Genomic DNA, 20,359 nt, shown 5'->3' on the forward strand with positions numbered 1-20,359 from the left:
AGCAAAATAAACTAGAGTTTATAAATGAATGAATGAAAATCCTTTATTAAGCATTCACTTTGTGCAAAGTGCTGGAGATAGAAACAGAAAAGCAGTCCCTGCAGTCAAGGAGCTCTGGGTCTAGCTTCAAGTCTATAGAAAATCCCAGTGGCCCTTAGTGTACAGTAGAAAAGCGGATGGGAGTACCTTGTCATTGTCATTTTCAGTGATAAAATCTTATTGAACCATTTGACAATGCCAAGGAATTTGGTGGTGAGAACTTTCCCTTCTGAGTCTTCAGTAGCTGTGACAGGTGAGGAGCTGGGAACAGGAACCTCAAGCAGAGACTGTTGCCAGGTTGCATCTCGGCTGGAAGCAAGGCCAGTGTTTGGGGAGATCCTGCTGTTCCCAGTGTTCTTGGATTTAACCTGCCAGACAGTGACAGTTGGTCAGCAGTTGATGTTGATTGTGGCTGAGAACACAGGCCGTTTCTCCAGGTGCTCATTGCTTTATGATGGCTGCAGGGGATGTCAGGAGTTTTAGGAGGCCTGATTGCATGTTCTTCATTCAAAATATGTCTCAAGTTTCATCTTCTTCAAAAAGGCTTTAAAGTCATGATACGAAGGAATTTGTTTCTTCTTCCGCTTGGTTCTTATTTTTATAAGCACTTATATACTCCATTTTTACTAAGTCAATGAACACTTATTAAACACCATGTGTCGGGCACTTTGCTGAGTGCTAGGGATATGAAGAAAGGCAAATGTAGCCCTTGCCCTCAAGGAGCCCATCCAATGGAGATGACATGGAGAGAGGAGGCAGTCTCAGAGGAAAGACACTCTGTACTTATGTTGCTCAATGGTAATATGACCTTTGTCTTGTGTCTAAGCATCTTGAGGCTAAAACCCATGTTTATGCTGTGTTAGCCCACTAGCTCCACTCTAGTTCAGACCCTGCTCTCTTAGGGCCTGTGATATTGACTAAAACTGCCTTTAGACTTGACTTCTTGCAGTGTCATCTTGTACACCCCTAAAATATCATGTTAATCATTTCATTCTCCTACTCAAAAATCTTCAATCATTCCCCAGTCAATACCCCTCAGCCCCATCCCTACCGCCACTATTGCTTTTACTTACCCAGTCAAGTCATGGAAAAGAGAGGTAACAGAGTGGTGAATTCAGGACCATTAAAGACTGGGGGAGATATGGCTCTGCTAATCTCTACCTGGGTGACCTTAAGCAGATCACTTAACTGACATCTTTGGGCTTGAGTTTCCTTATGTGTAAAACAAGGTAGTCCAACTACATTATATCAAAAGTCCTTTGTACTCCTAAAACCTGTTATTTTAAATTTAAACAATGTTAGCCTTGCACTTGAGGTTCTCTATAATTTAGCCCCAACATACATGAACTCTCTACTCAACCAGTGAAAACTACATGAATTTCCCTAAGTAAGAAGCATCTATACCTCTGTATTTTTACATATGCTTTTTAAAAAGTTAACAAAGGAGCTTTACTTGACCATAGCATAAAAAAAATGAGGAACTTTATGCTTAGCATGGGTAGAAGTGGCTTCTCCCTTCTCTCAGTATAAAAATGTGTCTGATCAACAAGGCAAGGTGGGGTTGATGAGACATTTCCCAAGTCTGAAAGGTCCTGATTCCAAGTGAATGAGCATTTATATGCCCTTAGGTGAACAGGAAGTAATGACTAGAATCTATCAGGGAGATGTGGTGAGGGAAACCCAGCTTGAATCTGAAACTGCTGGACCAATCAGGTTCTGAAGGCAGTTTTGTCCTCTTTGAGCCAGAGTTGCAGAGGAAGGGGGAAACTCTGAATGTTAGTGGTCCTATCACATGCCACCTCATTGTTGCAAAATCCTAAGGATCTTCTTGGAGACCTTCCACTATTTAAGTGATTTTAGAAATTTTATTTAAGAAACAAAAATGAAACAGAAATGGAACAACAATAACAAATTTTAACAGCCATCCCAAAGTTGTGACCATAAAGAGAAAAGAAAACAAAATATAGAGACCAAAAGCCAAAAATCCCAGGTTTTATCCATACCCCTGTCTTTGAAAGGAAAGAGTTTCGGGTCTCATTGATTATGTAGATGCTTGGTATGGTAGGTGGTGCCAGATCTTTGTAGTTCACAGTAGATTTCCTAATAGAAGAAAGGGATGATGAGGTAGAGTAACTTCTAGCATTTCCAACAGTTCTTCATCGCACGTCATCTTACTATGTTTCTCTTGATTCTTGTATTTCTATTTCATGGTTTCCACACAGCTGTAGTCGTTTCATTGGGAATGATTGGAAATCCTCTATTTCATTAAAAGTCCATTTTTCCCTTATAGGATTATACTTAGTTTTGCTGGGTATATTATTCTTGGTTACAAGCCTATATTATTTGCCTTCTGGATTATTGTATTCTAAGTTATCCACTCCTTTAGAGGCATGGCTTCTAAATCTTGTGTGATCCTAACTGTGACTCGTCAGTACTTGAATTCTTCCTTGCTGGCTCCTTGTAGTACTTTTTCTTTGATCTGGAAGCTCTGACTTTTGGCTGTAATATTCCTGGGATATTTTTATCTTGGAGGTTCTTTAGGGAAGGAGAGTGACTAGTGGATTCTTTACATTTTCACTGTGCCCTCTGGTTCTAAGGATCTGGGCACTTTTCTTTCATGATGTCTTCAAATATGAAGTCTAGGCTCTTTTTTTTGTTTCATGGCTTTCACATAATCCAGTGATTCTTATATTATCTTTTCTCAATCTGTTTTTCAGGTCAATTGTTTCTGTTATGAGATACTTTGTACTTCCATTTTTTCCCATCTTTTTTTTTCTCCTTAATTTCTTGTTGTCTCAGAGCTCTTAAATTCTGTTTGGTCCATTCTAATTTTCAAAGAATCTGTTTCTTGAGTAAGGTTTTGTTCCTTGGGCTGAGCTATTAATTCTCGTTCTAATTCTTCTTCCATAGCTCTAGTTTCTTTTCTAATTGTTTCCTTTAGTCCTCTCATTTCATTTATGAGCTAATTTTAGCTCTTTTTTTGTAAGTCTTGCTTCATCTCTTCCAGGAATTCATGTTGAATTTATGCCTAAGCTATGATTTTCTTAGAGACTTTGTAGCTAGGAGGTTTTTTTAATCTCAATAATTTTTTTTAATTTCAGACTCAAACACCAGAACTCAAATATAGAATAGAGAAAAGAAAATCAAACATATCATAAACTTAAATATAAAATAAGAAAAGAAAACAAGCATGCCATGCACACAGCAGAATGTGAGAGGATTCAAAATATATAGCAATAAATTTTCATTTCAAGAAAGCCTGTATGATAAATACTACATGTCGTGTTGATAGCCATACATCTTTTTTTTGCTTCATTGTAAGTTCTCTTTTGTTCTCTGCTGTGCACTTTTTACTTTGTTCTTCTCCCCCACTGACCCTCCTCAAGAAGGCCACAATTAAGTGTGTATATATTTATATATACATATATATATATATATATATATATATATACACACACACACACACACATACATATGTACATATATAGACATATACTTTCCCTAAGAAATTCTATACCAATCTTCATTTTAATGTTTACGCATATCTCTTATTTCCCATCCCTCCTGACTCCTCTAGTTTATTTCTACCTACTACCTTGCCCCCCTTTACTTAGCCTCCCCACCCCCACCCCCAGCCCAGGATGCTTCCTGTATCCTCCCATTCCCAAAAGTCTAAACGCCCTTCTCTATACCCCTTTAACCACTTCCCTCACCCTCCCTCCCTTCTAAAGATCCCTCCCTTATCCTTTCCTCCCTCCCTATCTTTCTTCTGAAAGAAAAGGGGGAATTCTTCTGAATTTAGAAGACTATTATATTCATATGTGTATGTATGTGTATATTTATTGTTCCCTCTTGAACGCATTCCTGATGAAAGTAGGTTACAAGAACTACCAGCCCTCCTCCCCCATCTAATTCCTCTGTATCAGTTCTTCTTCTCCCACCTCATTTGTATAATTACTCTTTTTAACTGTTCCTAGGTGGTTTTACATTTTAAAGTCATATCATATTCAAGTCTACCCCAATCTTTCTTACAAACTACCCAATTGCTAATGATAATCTTAGACATATGTTTTACATTTTACGTGCATAAGAGGTAAATGGTCTGTCCTTATTGAATTCCTTGTAATCAGTCTTTGGTATGTACCTTATATTTCTCTTGGCTCTTGTATGTCAAATCTTCTATTAAATTCAGTTTTATATTTTTTAACAAAGTCCTGAAAGTCTGACAGTTGATCCCATGTCCTCTTTTTTTCATTCAGGATTATGCTAAACTTGGCTGGGTATGAAATTTTCTGCTGGAACCCAGTTCTTTAGCTCTTCAATATGCAGTGTTCCAAGACCTGCATTCTTTCATTGTCTCCACTGTTAGGTCTTGTGTGATTCTAATTGTTTCTAATTTCTAATAATTGATTCTAATATTTAAATTGTTTTTTCTTGTTGCTCTTAATATTTTTATCCTTCAGCTGAGTGTTTCAGAATTTGACTATAATATTCATATGAGTTTTCCTCATACGAACTCTTTCAAGTGGTGGCTGATGGATTTTTTTTACTTCCCCCCTTGTTCTCATGCTTCAGAACAATTTTCTTTAATTATTTCTTGTATTATTGCATCAAGATTCTTTTTTTGATCATAGTTTTCAGGTAGTCTGATTTTTCTTGATTTGTTCTCCAGATCATTTATGTCTTGTATAAGATGTTTTACTTCCTCTTACGTTTTTTTCATTCTTTATATTTTGTTTAATTATTTCTTGATCTCTTATAACTTTGCTGGCTTCCCCTTGCACAGTTCTAATGTTCAAGGTGTCATTTTCTTCCTTCCTAAGATTCTGGATATCCTTTTCTAATTGGTTGACTTTCTTTTCCTATTCTTCTTATTTTTATTGCACTGTTCTTTTTTTGTTTTTTTTTTCTGAATCTCTCATTTGATTTTTAAAGTTTTTTAAAATTCTTTTATAAATTCTTTTTAGGCAAGTGACTATTTGATATTACTCTTTGGAGTAGAAGAGGGTTTCATTGTTTCAGTAGCCTCCTCTGAAAATGAACCCTGCTTTTCTCTGTTCCCATAATAACTTTCTGTGCTTGGATTCTTTCTTCTTTGCCTGTGCATATTTTTTTTTGGTAATAGTTTAGTTTTTATAATTACCTCTAGTCCTAGAGTATAGTGTGGGGGGAGGTGCCTCTGACCCCAGATCCTCTTCAGTTCTCCCCTCCTGTAAGTGCCCACAGCCAGCAGTGTCCCTGCCCAACTGCTTCCACACTCAGCAGGTGTGTGCTGGTTCCTTCTTACCCCCTCTGCTTTCCACAGCACAGCTGGGTCTGGCATTCCTTGGCAGCAGAGATTCCCTTGATCATCCCCAGCTCAGACCCCCAACTCCCCTCACTGTCCCAGGGATAAAAGTTTCTGTGGCTGGGGTAGAGGTGGCTCTCCAGCCCAGCTAACACCAGGGCTTGCTGCTTTTATTTAAGTGGACCCAAGCCTGGAGGTGACCCAGGATTTTCCTTCAGATCTCAGATTGTTTCAGGAGGATTCCTGTTGTGCCCCCTGTACTTTATTTATTTTTACCTGTACTTTATTTGTCCTGAGGCACTGTTTTATTTTTTTGTGGGGGGAAAATCTTGAGAGCTTGGAATTTGCCAACCTATTCTGCCATCTTCCCAGAATCCTCTTGCAGCTAGGAGTTTTAAAGTCATTTTCTGGATTTGTGTCTTGGATATCCGTGTCACCATAATAGCTCTTTGCGATGAAATTCTTTTTTGTTTTTTTGTTCTTCTAGCCCTACTTCCCATTTGGGCTTTGTGGTAGGAACACGCCTTGCATACTTTCAGGTGGAATGGCTTTGTGGCCTTCATCCTGTTTGGGTTCCTTCCCTTTGGGACCTACTGCTTTCTCAGGATATGAAGCGATGTATTATTTCAGGATCTCAGGTACAGTAGGAATGAGCCATAGTGTGTGAAGGGGATTCACAGATTGGAAATACAGTAAGGGACCAAGCCAGGTAAGTAATTTATATTTGATCTTTGGGGTCAATAGCTGCTGGAGGTTATTGAGTAGGGTCAGACTTGTGCTTCAGGAACATCACTGATAGCAGTGTCGAAGGTATTTTAGAGTAGGGAGAGATTTGAGTCCAATTAGAAGGTTATTGCAATAGTCCACATGACAGTTGATGAAAACCTGAGTAGGAAAATAGCTGTGTGAGTAGAGACAAGGGGACGTTTGCATAAGACGTTGTAAAGGAAGAAAATCCAAATGTAGCTATTGATTGAATTTGTGGTGTGAGCTTAGAGAGGAGTCAGGGATGATAAATGATAATGAGGCTGGAAACCTGGATTACTGGAAGGATGACAGTGCCCGTGACAGTAATAGAGAAGTGTAAAGAAGGGTAAGTTTAGAGAAAAAGACGATGACCTCTATTTTGGACATGTTACATTTGAGACGCCTTCAGGACATCCATTTCAGGGTGCTCATAACGCATTTGGTGATGGAGAAGCAAAGCTCAAGAGAGATACTAGAACAGAATATACTTACAGCTCTAGCTGTCATTGCATTGAGACAGTAATTGAACCCTCGAAAATTGATGAAATCACCAATGAAGAGAATAGAGGGCCCAGGACAGAACCTTTTGGGAACTCACAGTAATGGATGTAATATGGTTGAAGAGTCAGCAAAGGAAAATGAGGAACAGTCAAACAGATAGGAGATCCAAGAGAAAGCATAGTCATGAAACTCCAGAGAGGAGACAGTGTTCCAGAGGAGGTGGTCAGTGTTGACACATGTTGCAGAGAAGTCCAGAAGGATAAGAACTGAGAACAGGACATTGGATTCAGCAATTGGATTGCTGGTAACTTTGGAGAGAGCAGATCAGTCAAATGTTGAGGTTGGAAATCAGATCATGGAAAGATTAGAAGATAGTGACAATAGAAGTGGTGTCACCAAGTATGTATAACTACTTCAAGGTGTTTAGCTGAGAAGGACGTAGAGAACAATTGCTGTCAGGCAAAGTAGATTCTTAGGAGAGTTTTTTAAGGATGGGGAACCATGGCAGCAAGGAAGGAAGCAGACTGAGATTCCTCTTTATTTTCCCTTCCTGTGGCACATACTGCCTTTTATTATGTATATTTATAAATAAATGTGTCAACTCCTCTACAAAATCTTAAATGCCTTAAAGAGAGGAAGCCATGTCTTACTCAGCTTTGTACCCCACACAGAACCTTGTACAATGCCTTATGTATAACTTATGCATAGTAAATATTTGTTGTTTGAGTGAATAAATAAATGTTTGCTACTTGACAATTTCTGGCATTGCTACTCATCTAACTTTGTGCTTCGGGCCAGCATAGCTGAAATATGGATGGGTTTGTTCTTTGGTTATTTCCAAAATGAAGATTATTAGTGAATAGTTGTATATAAAAGTAATCTTTTTATTTTGAATCCATCTTCCACTCAGCTGCCAGAGTGATTTTCCTAAAGAGCAGGTCTAAACATATCACCTCCCTCCCAACTCAGTGTAGTCTAATGGGTTTCTCTTACCTTGGCTTTGACATTTAAAGCCCTTTACAACCTGGCCCCTTCCTACTGTTCAGTCTTCTTAGACTTCTCTTCCCTCTATGCATTCTGTGAGTCAGATCTTTTGCCTTATTCATTGTACCTTGACCACGACACTCTAGTCTCCCAACTTTGTACCTTTTTGCTGGCCATTGTCCACATCTGAAATGTTCTCCTTCCACACCTCTGCTTCATAGTTTTCCTGGCTTCTTTCAGGATTCGGTTTTAATCCCTGCTTCTGCAGGAGCTTCTCACTCCCTTCAGTTACTTCTCACTCCCTTCCCCAGCTCATGCCTTCTCTTTGAGATTGATTACCTTCTAATTACACTGTATATGTTTGTCTTCCCCGTTACAACATTATCTCCTTGAAGACAGGGACTTGTTTTTTACCTTTGTTTGTATCCCCAGTGCTCAGTGTAATGCCTGGCTACATGTCCATTGTTAGAAAATTTCCTTCTTCTAATGAATTAGAAAATGTCTCATGATGTAGGGGGAAGAAGTTCCAAGTAGATTTGTTCTCCATCGAAGTTTTGTCCACATTACTTCCAAAAGTGTTTTTCCCGCTATGTTTTTCAGTAAGAAGAATGTTAGAGTTTTACTCTTAAAGTTCTACCACTGACAATATTTTGTGTTTTTTTCTTCTTTTTCTCGTTATAGGTTGAAAATGAGACCAACGTCCTACAAGATGGTTCCCTCATTGATCTGTGTGGCGCAACCCTTCTGTGGAGAACAGCCGATGGTCTCTTTCACACTCCAACTCAAAAGCACATCGAAGCTCTTCGACAAGAGATCAATGCCGCCCGACCACAGTGCCCTGTTGGACTGAACACGTTGGCCTTTCCCAGCATCAACCAGAAGGATGTGGTGGAAGAGAAGCAGCCGTGGGCATACCTCAGCTGTGGTCACGTGCATGGCTATCACAACTGGGGACACCGAAGTGATACTGAAGCCAACGAGAGGGAGTGCCCCATGTGCAGAACCGTTGGGCCATACGTGCCCCTGTGGCTGGGCTGTGAGGCCGGATTCTATGTTGATGCTGGACCCCCGACTCATGCCTTCACCCCTTGTGGACACGTGTGTTCTGAGAAGTCTGCAAAGTACTGGTCCCTGATCCCTTTGCCTCATGGCACGCACGCGTTCCATGCCGCCTGCCCTTTCTGTGCCACGCAGCTCGTTGGGGAGCAGAACTTTGTGAAATTAATTTTCCAAGGTCCAGTTGACTGAGGCTATCTACAATAATATCACTAACAAGTTACTGTGAAGATTTTGCCACTAATGTAGACTTTACTTTTTTATATAGTGTGTTACAGGGGTTGAGCGGGAGTGCTGATAGATTGGGAGAGGTGGGGTCACAGTAGTGACAGACACCTGGAAGTGACAAAAATCGGTGATGTTGCATTGGTAACAGCTGCATAGTCATCAAAGCTTGTTTGATAAGTGTCTTTGCTGTATGTGTTTGTGGTTGAATTTTAAAATATCATATTTTATTTTAATCTTGGGTTTTTTAACAAAATTTTTTTTCTTGTAAACTTTGACAAATCTCGAAATAATGCTTTTTTTCACTATTAGGAGTTTAACCAGAAGGTTTTGGTTTTATTTTTAACTATTAATTTGCAGCCTCAGTCTTTAGGATGCTAGAATTGGAGCTGTAAGGGACCATAGAGGCCATCTAGTCCAACTTGCTTACTTCACAGAGGAGAAAACTGAGGCACAAAGTAAGCATCTTGTCCACCCCAAATGGGTAGTTAGTGACAGAGCAAAACTTGAACTCAGGGCCTCAAGACTCCCAAAGCCCGTGACCCTCTTTCCGCAGTACTGTTCTGCTTCGTCTTCAAGATGTTAACTCGAGCTGTGAATAGCATGTGGAAATGTTTGGCATCCACAAGATGGTTATTTATCTACGTCAGAGTGGCCTGAGCTAGATTAAAATGTAATTGGAAAATATTTAACAAAATAAATAAAAACACAGTAGAAGGTCGATAATACCTATGGTTTTCCAAGTCAGGCCTGCAGGGATTATGTATGGTTTATTGTCCCCTGTTTCTATTTGAGTTTGACACAAATGATCTACATGATGTTCCAAAATGAAAATGTGACATTAAGCAATTAACAAGAGAATTGTTTTGATATTGGAAACTTTGTGACCTATTTTTTATCATATGAAGTTGAGAAAGAAGATTCAGATGTTGTAATGGCTTTTTAAATTTGGTTATCAAATGTTAATTGCTTTATGCACATTTGTAGAATAACTTTTGACATTATAAACAAAGAATTCTCCATAACTTTTTGGTTTGAATTTTACATCCTGTCCTTGCTATGCACCTTGCATATGTAGGACTATATGATTGATTAAAATGTAGCATCTCTCAAAATTCATTAGCTCGGCATTATTGCAGCTGGAGAGATTGTTTGGGTACCATAATAGTAAATTTATGTGTATACCGAATCATTTATTGAGTCTAAAAAGTGATTGCACATTAGTTTTTTTTAAAGCTTATTTGGATGTTTTTTGGACTTGGATATATCCAACATTCTATGAACGGAGAGCTCACCTCATACCGTAATGAAACAGTAGATTTTGTTCACTCTACTTCACACCATCTGGCACCTTCTGTTGCAGCTTGAGGAACACTGTAAGTTTTGAAAATGTTTGCAAATCAAACTAAATTTAAATGTGATCATTAGATATACACAACACCCAATGGTGCTTCTGCAGAGATAATTTGAAATGTGTGATTTTAAGACAGAAAATAAGTGTTTGCTGAGGAATAATTAAATTCGAATTTCTTAGGAGCTCCAACATCCCATTCAGTTGGCTTTATTTAATTCTGAATAATAATTCTGTGATACCTCTGTTAACAAGTATAGAGACTATCAGTCTATCCAGGATGAAAATGTTCATTTGGGAGAATATTAATAGCTATCTGAAAAGAAATAAAAATCTACTGAATGAACAATATTTTAATCTGTAACTTCTGCTAAATTGACCATTGGAGCTTTTTATGCTACACATGAGACCTTTGTATAGACATATAATTTATATAACTTTAATATATTGTATATATATATATATATATATATCTATAAATACATACTTGATTGGCCTGTTGATATTTTGGCTGTAAATTGTTTTATAATTAATCTGTAAGCCTAGCATTTTTAATTCCCTTTACTCATGGGTGATGAGATGTGTTGGTTTTGTTTGCTGCTGTTTTTAATATTCATATTATATAAAATGTCAGCCTGTCAATTTAAAATTGTCTCACTTTTCCATATACTTTGTGGTTTGGGGTGGAGAGTTTAGCTTCAAAACACCACAGACTCCTCCCATGGCATTCTTCTCAGTGATCCCTTTCTGTACATCTTGCTCATCTCTGCCTGAAGACTAAGAACAAATTGGACATGCCTAAAATAATAGCACGAGTGCCTTTTTATTCAGCAAGAGTCTTCTGTGACCTCTGATCTGGTTCCAAGTCCTTCTACCAGCATTGTGGGTCATTCAGGATGTTTGCTCAGCCCTTCATTGGTTCATGGTTTGGGAAATGAGGATAAATTTACTCTATTTCTATTATATGATTAGCAATATACATTCTTCAGCTTATTAAACAGCAGACTAAATGACTTACTAGTCATTCAGCCAGAAGGGGCAGGTTTTTCTTTTCTGAGAGATGTTTGTCCAGAGAACCCTTAAGATTATTAAAATTTACTGTCACCAGTCCTTAAACCTGAAAAGCATAGCAGAACCTAGCAGACTCATGAAACTCCACAGAAAGCAGTTGACTAACCTGAAAAAGCCCCTTACTCTTTTCCAAAGCCTATCTCATAAGTATTAGTTTGAAATTTAGAGATTTCATTCTCTAAGGATAGGGCTGGGATGTTAGGTTTACAGAATTGGGTCACTCTTTGGTCTTTTTTTTTTCTTGCATTCAGATGTGCTGCTACCTCTTGCCTTCTCCCTTTTCGGAGCTGCCCTCTACACTTAGAAGCTGAATGAGGAAGTCCAGAAAAAGAGAAATATTTTTGTGCTGAAGTACTTTACTTTCAGTGATAGAAATGCTTGCCTTTATATTGTTTGATGTTTAGTTTTCTCATTTTTTTAAAAAAATAACTTGGTAAATGAAAGGAAATCTTGTTGCCCACTAGCCAAATAAGAAGAAGATAAGCTAAGGAATAGGATCCAAGAAGCAGCTTGTATAAATTCCGAATGGAAAGATTTATTCTATCTTCACCTGCAGTCAGAGAAGAGAGAAAGATTACTGTCTAATACCTCTTCCTGAGAAGTCACAGAAAGAGCCTCCTAGACACAGCCCTGATTTATATAGTGATTCCCTCTGATAAAGAGGATGGTACATAGAATTTCAAAAGGCAGCAATGATGTATTTCATAGAAAATATTTTTTTCTTCAGTTTTTTAATCAGTTTATGATTGAAAAGAGATCAAGAGTAGATGAAGTATTAGTACTCTGAGTATGTTTTTAGAGAGAACTTTTATTAATCTCTGCTTTCCTTGTAATGCATACCACACCTGAACATTTTCAATCATGAAGCATTGTTAGTGACTAATGTGCAAGGTACTGTGCTAGATGTATAAAGGTAGGAAAAAATGAAACAATCCTTGTTCTCAAGGAATTTGGGCATAACTTATTAAAAACAGGACTAAAGGCTCCACCAAGGAGTCAATGGTAAGCTTTTCATTCCTTCAACTCTGATCCAAAATTGAAATTTTCGGGTTTCCTAGAGTAGTACATATTTATCATCAGTTTTAATTCATAACTTATGGTACCACAGTGCCTATGGATAACCTCATAATAGAGTTGCTTCATGTAGAATTTCTGGGGGAAAAGAAAAGAGAAAGCCATTAAAAATGCTAGACTCTGTTAAGGGAGACTAATGAATTTGGGTGCAAAAATAGGCCAGCAGTTGGTCATAAAAATAATTACAGCAGGTTTTTTCCCCCCGAATCCTTAGAGATACATAACTTATTGAAGTTACTTTGTACTATTATAAGGGAGCTGGGGAAATGTTTTTTCTTAAAGCTTAAAGTACTGGGGAGGGGGATGTAAAGGTCTATACTAGGGATGGGGAACCTGTGGCATCTAGGCCACATGTGGCCCTCTAGGTCCTTAAGTGTGGCCTTTTGAATCCAAACTTCACAAAACAAATCCCTTTAATAAAAGGATTTTTTCTGTAAAACTTGGACTGAGTCAAAAGGCCATACCAAGGGACCTAGAAGGCCACATGTGGCCTTGAGGCTGCAGATTTCCCACCCCTGGTACAGATTCCTGACACATGGAAACAAAAGGAAACTTTTTACTGACTTAAACTCTCTTAAAGGAGTTTTATATGAAAAATTAGTATCCCTAGAGTGTGAGAAGGGAGAAACAATTTTTTTCTAGTTCTAAACAAACAAAAAATTGTTGAAAGATAACTTTATCTAAAAGAAAATGACATGAAGCAAAGGAAATTAAGTGATGTTTGCCATGTACAGTATTACTAGCTGTTAACTTTCTGGAAATATTTGTAAAAAAAAAAGTATCTTTTATAAACCATGTCATGTTGAAAACTTTATTTCTTCACTGTTGTGTACCTGTGGAAGTACAAGCCATTTTACAGGGGAAAAAACACAAAAACTTCAAAACTATTAAACTATTATTTCAATATATTCGTGACTCCTTATTCCCAGGCTATGGATCATTTTAATCATGCATATCAGTTTGTGCAAAAAAAATTGTATATAAATATGCTTGATTTCTGCATTTGGTGTGTATCTGTGTTCATCCTAAACAGTTTAGATTATATTTTACCTTCTGCATAAAATTTTTAAGTCTGGTGTCTCTGAAATTTTCCCTTAATTCTTCCTTATTTATTAAAAGAAATTCTCTTGGCACTTCCATGGCCAATTTCTTGTGTTATTACTCAGAATGATACTAACTTCTAAGGAATATAAGCTAGCTTGCTAATGTGATGGGTGCTGTAGGCTATGGGCATTTTTCTCAGTGCCGCCCAAGTTATAGCCACCCATGCCTGTCTCCTTGCTTCACCTTCAGCAATCTACAGAAAAATAGGTTGTAAGTTAATTGGCCAGTGAGGGAGGTGACCACACAAGTAAGCCACTACTTCTGCCTAATCTCTGAAGCTCTCTGGAGACCTAAGGTGGCATCTGGTCCCAAGATCTATGTAGTTTGAGAGGTATAGCCTGGAATTTGTTCAAAAATTACCAAGATAGGAAAATCTTTCCATGTCTGCTCTAAGCCCCCAACCCTATTTTAAGGTCTTTCCTTCTCATTCATTACCAACCAACCTCATTCATAGTCTTAGACGATTTACCTTTTTAGCGTCCGGGTGATTTGCTTGAATGTAGTAACAATGACTGAGCTGCCCTCAACCCTCCATGTTCAGAACATAGAGAGAGAGGAGATTGCAGGGTTGGGAACTTGGTAGAATTGGTTTGGTAAGTAAGCACTTAGGGAAAACTGAGGAAGGGCTTTTAGAAATTAGCACAGCGTGGTGGTTCACAGCTGTTACCAGTCTCCTCTACTCTGGTCCCTGGTCGTACTTATCCTGTCCCTCATATGATCTGCTGAACTCAAATTTATTCTCAGGGTGAGTATTGGTAAACCCAGCTAACCAAATTAATACCTTTCTTTCTGGTAATTGCAGGCTTCTTTCAAAGACTGAATGTGGCAAGTTAATTTTCTTTTTAATAATGTCGTTAACAGGGTGCTTATAACTCGAGGCTTAAATTAAGCCTTAAGAAAATTATATCATAGTTATAAGAAAGTGAATTATTTTACAATACTTTTTCTTTCATGAAAATGTATTACTAAGAGGGATTTGGAAGCATTCTAGGCTATTGATTATTGCAAGAAAAGGATACAAGCTGAACAGATGTTGAAAATATGAAAATCTACCCAGTTGCCCTTGAACAATTTTTCAGCTAAAAAAAAATCTTTAGGAGTTAAAATTTCATTTAATTTTCTCTGATTTTGTAACATTAAATTAGCCTCGCTATGTGTTGTTGTTAAGTTATTTCGGACTCTTTTTGACCCGATCTTGGCAAAGATACTGGCATGGTTTGCTGTTTCCTTCTGCAGGTCATTTTATAGATGAGAAACTGAGGCAAACAAGGTCGAGTGACTTGCCCAGGGTCACACAACCAGTAAGCGCCATAGACTAGATTTGAACTCAGGAAGATGAGCCTTCCTGACTCTAGGCCTGGCATTCTATCCACTGTGCCACTTAGCTGACCACTAAAGTACCATTCTGAATTCGTGCTATCTCTTCTGAATTCGTGTGTTTTTACCTTAAGAGAACTAATCAAGCTCTCTCACTCATTTCAATTCCTGTGTTTGGTGGAAAATGCCACTCCAAAGGAGTGATTCCATAGCAAATCTATATAAGAAAAGGAATAAAGGGGGTATAGTGGAGCAGCTGACTTCCCACCTTTCTTCTTTTATGCAAGTTACATCTCTGGAATATGTTCATCAATCTCCCTGTCTACAAGAGGCCTAGGTCAGTGATGTATGGGGGAAAAAAAGCAATAGATGATGTTACTTCGGCTCCAGGATTTTCACTACGGTGTTTGAGCATTAAGACATTGAGAGGATGAAGTGAGGAGAGAGTTTGACATTTCATGACTGACTCAGGCTCTGTTCTCAGAGATAGGAGCCAGCTTTTCATGGATTTTCCAGAACTCCCCTGTATGGATGGTCATCAGTTTATATAATGACCAATGATGCCAAATTTGTCCATATCCTAAATTTCCAATTCTTAATTCTCCTGAGCCAGTCTCCAGACCCTAAAACATCACGGATCCTGTGAACAAGTTAAAGGCTCAAGACCTTTATTCAATATTTCATAATGGGGTGTCCTGCCTCTGTGAGGAGACTCTGCTAACAATTCTCACTTCTAACATGTACTTGAGCTTAGTCACAACCACCCTTTCAACCATTCTTTATCAGCTTGGAATCACAAAATCTGAGTCTTCTCAAAATTTAGAGTCCAAACAGCTCTTTGAAATCATTCTAGTTCTTCTCATTCCTCTTTCCCAATACCAGAATCTTACATGGTATCCCTCAAATGGTCAGTCAACATTTATTCGAATATTTCTGACCAGGGTGCTCTTTAGGCCCCATTAGAAGGTTCCTTGTTTCAAGAGTAGAAAAATTTTCTCTAGCACCATAATCTACCTTCCTGTACTTGATCTGTTAATCCCAGTTCTAGCTTCTGGAGTCACAAAGGGTAAATCTAGCCTTCCATGTATTTGGAGACAGCTATCATTCTCCTCTATGTTTTCTTTTTCCTAAGCTATACCTCCATTTCTTTTTTCTATTACATATATTTAAGACCCCTCTCCATCCTGGCCACTGTTTTGTATATATGGTCTTTTAAACTGTTAAACCTGAAAATTTGGTTGAAGGAAACAACAGAGATAGGTGATAGAAAAATCCATGTTGTTTATTATTTTCCCTTAAAGCATAGCTAGGGTAGCTTACTTGTACACAAGTACAAGGAGTCAGAGCATAGGCTCTGGCTGCCTGAACAAAGGAATGAGAAAACTTATATATATTATTTTAGCAGACCCAGCAAGCCTGTATTACCTCATGTTTATGACCCCCCATGTATGTTTAACCATGATACAAGAAGAGGATTTTCCTTAATGGAATAGGGTTGTAAAGAATGTTGACAAGGGGCGGAGCCAAGATGGCAGCTGGTAAGCAGGGAATAGCGTGAGCTCTGTACCGAGTCCCTCCAAAAACTTATGAAAAATGGCTCTGAACCAATTCTGGAACAGCAGAACCCACAAAACAGCAGAGGGAAGCAGGGCTCTAGCCCAGGACAGCCTGGATGGTCTCTGGGTGAGGTCTATCCCACATGGAGCTCGGAGCTGGGAACGGAGTGGAGCAGAGCCCAGCCTGAGCGGCGTGGACCAGCAAGACCAGCAACTGGGCAGAGCATGCCATAGCGCCCTGAATCAGTGAGCTGTGGCAGTTACGCGACTTCTCAACCCACAAACACCAAAGACTGCTGAGAAGGTTAGTGGGAAAAGCTGCGGGAGCGGAAGGAGTTCGAGGTTCGGCTTCCAGCCCTGGGGGCAGCGAAGGTGGGGCAGCTACAGCTGTTGCTGCTTCCGGCTCCAGGCCCACCTAGTGGGAGGAATTAAGTGGCAGGTCAGAGAAGGAGTGCACAGCCTGCTGAAGATCTAAGCCCAGTTCGGGTTGGGGGTTCTTGGGGAAGGAGCAGTGCTGGTGTGGCAGAGCTGGCACCTCCCCCCCAAACGTGGAACATAGAACTCTGTAGTCTACAAGCAGTCATACCCCATTGAAAAACTCAAAGGTCAAGTTAGTTGGCTGGGAATATGGCCAGGCAGCGAAAACGCACCAAGATTCAGTCTCAGACTTTGCATTCTTTCTTTGCTGACAAAGAAGACCAAAACATACAGACAGAAGAAATAATAAAGTCAAAGAGCCTACAACAGAAACCTCCAAGAAAAACATGAACTGGTCCCAGGCCATGGAAGAGCTCAAAAAGGATTTAGAAAAGCAAGTTAGAGAAGTAGAGGAAAAATTGGGAAGAGAAATGAGGATGCAAGAAAACCATGAAAAACAAGTCAATGACTTGCTAAAGGAGACCCCAAAAAATACTGAAAAATACACTGAAGAAAACAACACCTTAAAAAACAGACTAACTCAAATGACAAAAGAGCTCCAAAAAGCCAATGAGGAGAAGAATGCCTTGAAAGGCAGAATTAGCCAAATGGAAAAGGAGGTCCAAAGGACCACTGAAGAAAATACTACCTTAAAAATTAGACTGGAGCAAGTGGAAGCTAGTGACTTGATGAGATATCAAGATATTATAAAACAGAACCAAAGGAATGAAAAAATGGAAGACAATGTTAAATATCTCATTGGAAAAACCACTGACCTAGAAAATAGATCCAGGAGAGATAATTTAAAAATTATTGGACTACGTGAAAGCCATGATCAAAAAAAGAGCCTAGATATCTTTCAAGAAATTATCAAGGAGAACTGCCCTGATATTCTAGAGCCACAGGGCAAAATAGAAATTGAAAGAATCCACCAATCGCCTCCTCAAATAGATCCCAAAAAGAAATCTCCTAGGAATATTGTCGCCAAATTCCAGAGCTCCCAGATCAAGGAGAAAATACTGCAAGCAGCCAGAAAGAAACAATTTGAGTATTGTGGAAACCCAATCAGAATAACCCAAGATCTGGCAGCCTCTACATTAAGAGATCGAAGGGCTTGGAATGTGATATTCTGGAGGTCAATGGAGCTAGGATTAAAACCTAGAATCACCTACCCAGCAAAACTGAGTATCATGCTCCAAGGCAAAATATGGATTTTCAATAAAATAGAGGACTTTCAAGCTTTCTCAGTGAAAAGACCAGAGCTGAATAGAAAATATGACTTTCAAACACAAGAATCAAGAGAAGCATGAAAAGGTAATCAAGAAAAAGAAATTGCAAGGGACTTACTAAAGGTGAACTGTTTTGTTGACATTCGTACATGGAAAGATGACGAGTATGATTCATGAGACCTCAGTATTAGGGTAGCTGAAGGGAATATGCATACATATATGTTTATGTATATATATAAGTGAATGTGTATGTATGTATATATCTATGTGTGTGTGTATATATATATATGTATGTATGTGTGTATATATATATATATGTAGAGAGAGAGAGAGAGGACACAGGGTGAGTTGAAGATGAAGGGAAGATATCTAAAAGAAATAAAATCAAATTAAGCGATGAGAGAGCATCATACTGAGAGAGGGAGATAAGGAGAGATAGAATGGGGTGGATTATCTCGCATAAAGGAGTCAAGAGCAAGCAGTTCTGTGGGAGGGGAGAGGATGGATGAGGGGGGAATGAGTGAACATTGCTGTCATCAGATTTGGCCTAAGGAGGGAATACCACACATACCCAATGGGGAATCTTACCCCACAGGAAAGAAGAGGGAAGAAGATAAAAATAAATGGGGGGGGATGATGGAGGGGAGGGCTGATGGGGGTGGAGGTAGTCAAAAACAAACACTTTCGAAAGGGGACAGGGTCAAGGGAGAAAATTCAATAAAGGGTGATGGGTTGGGAAGGAGCAAAATATAGTTAGTCTTTCACAACATGAGTATTGTGGAAGGGTTATACATAATGATACACATGTGGCCTAGGTTGAATTGCTTGACTTCTTAGGGAGGGTGGGTGGGAAGGGAAGAGGGGAGAGAATTTGGAACTCAAAGTTTTAAAAACAGATGTTCAAAAACAAACAAAAATGTTTTTGCATGCAACTAGAAAATAAGATACACAGACAATGGGGTGTAGAAATTTATCTTGCCCTACAAGAAAGGAAGGGAAAAGGGGATGGGAGGGGAGTGGGGTGACAGGAGAGCGCTGACTGGGGAACAGGGCAACCAGAATATATGCCATCTTGGAGTGGGTGGGAGGGTAGAAATGGGGAGAAAATTTGTAATTCAAACTCTTGCGAAAATCAATGCTGAAAACTAAATATGTTAAATAAAATAAAGATGTAAAAAAAAAAAGAATGTTGACAAAGGTCAGTTAATAGTCTCTCTTGGGATTAGGGTCTCATCCTTTAGTGGCTAACAGGGGTAAGAATGTCCAGTCTAATCTGGCCTTGTTGACAGTGGTAAGGGTATTTCCTGAGGAAACTTTTAGAGAGAACAAAGAAGCCCGGGTCCTGGATCTTCATCCAGTTACTCATTAATTCAGGCTCTGGGTCTGGTTGAAATTAAAAATGATATAAAATAGTAGAATATTTTCCACAAAACCTAGTGCTAAACACAATACCCCAGATGTAGTCTGAGAACAGACCTATTGTTTCTTCTCTTATTCTGAAATCTTTAATGCCATCAAAGCAGCCCAAGACCACAGTAGGAATTTTTTTGGGGAGTGGAGGTCAGGGGGGAATGAACCTTTTTGTAGTCACAATTTTTCTATAATTAAATTTCTATGAGAAATACTATTCTATGAGAAATAAATACTAGGAATAGATGTGAAGTAATCTAGATGGAGGTAGGAGTATTTTTCCTAAATGCTGTATAGCTCACATGCCTTCACCAGTGTGCTTCCCTCCCATGATTATTGGTTGATGTAAATGATTAAATGGACTTGGAGAAATGGGTATTTCCTGAGGTGGCATAGTAAGGTGCAACACATTCTCCCAACCCCCTTCCCCCACACATTCTCCCACCAGTCCATAAGAGTCCAGGAGAAAGTGGGCTCAAGCTTAAGAGAGTACGATGGATAAAGTTCTCAGCTCTTGGTTGCTAGAATTCTTTTCCTCCCCTTTGTGAGGGCACTCTTGAAGTTATCACTGGGTGTAGCTTTCTGCTGGACCCCTGGTAGAGTCATGAATTTGCCTTTCCTCATTTTTGTGCTGCCAATGCTAACGTTGCTTGCAGTCAGTGCTATTTCAGGAATACTGCTATATCGCCGCCACCACCACCACCACCCCTGCCCCATGCACGCAGGCCCAATTCTTGATTCTCCTGAGCCAGTCTTCAGACCCCTAAAACATCACAGATCCAAGTTAAAGGCTCAAGATCTTTATTCAGTGTTTCATAATAGCATAATTCTCCTATAGTATAAAATTCTCCAATCTTCCAAAGCTCACAGTCCTCCAGGCAGGGGTAAGGATGTGAGGAAATTCAAGCCAGAGCCAAGGCTTTTCTCCTTCTCCATCACTAGTGATTCCTTCTCAAGGATTTGGCTGAATGATCACAGTCATTGCCGGGCA

At 39.1% G+C, this 20,359-nt stretch overlaps 1 protein-coding gene across 1 annotated transcript in view; it reads left to right on the forward strand.

The window, feature by feature from the left end:
- The window catches only part of PELI2 (pellino E3 ubiquitin protein ligase family member 2), a 126,629-nt gene extending 113,988 nt beyond the window's left edge, over window positions 1-12,641 (forward strand). The window contains exon 6 of the mRNA XM_036736877.1: window positions 8,240-12,641. Coding sequence (XP_036592772.1) covers window positions 8,240-8,806 — 567 coding nt within the window. The 3' untranslated portion in view covers window positions 8,807-12,641. The remainder of the gene's footprint in view (window positions 1-8,239) is intronic.
- The last annotated feature ends 7,718 nt before the right edge of the window (window positions 12,642-20,359 follow it).

This window comes from Trichosurus vulpecula, chromosome 8, assembly GCF_011100635.1.
Source record: "Trichosurus vulpecula isolate mTriVul1 chromosome 8, mTriVul1.pri, whole genome shotgun sequence".
Taxonomy (NCBI): Eukaryota; Metazoa; Chordata; class Mammalia; order Diprotodontia; family Phalangeridae; genus Trichosurus; species Trichosurus vulpecula.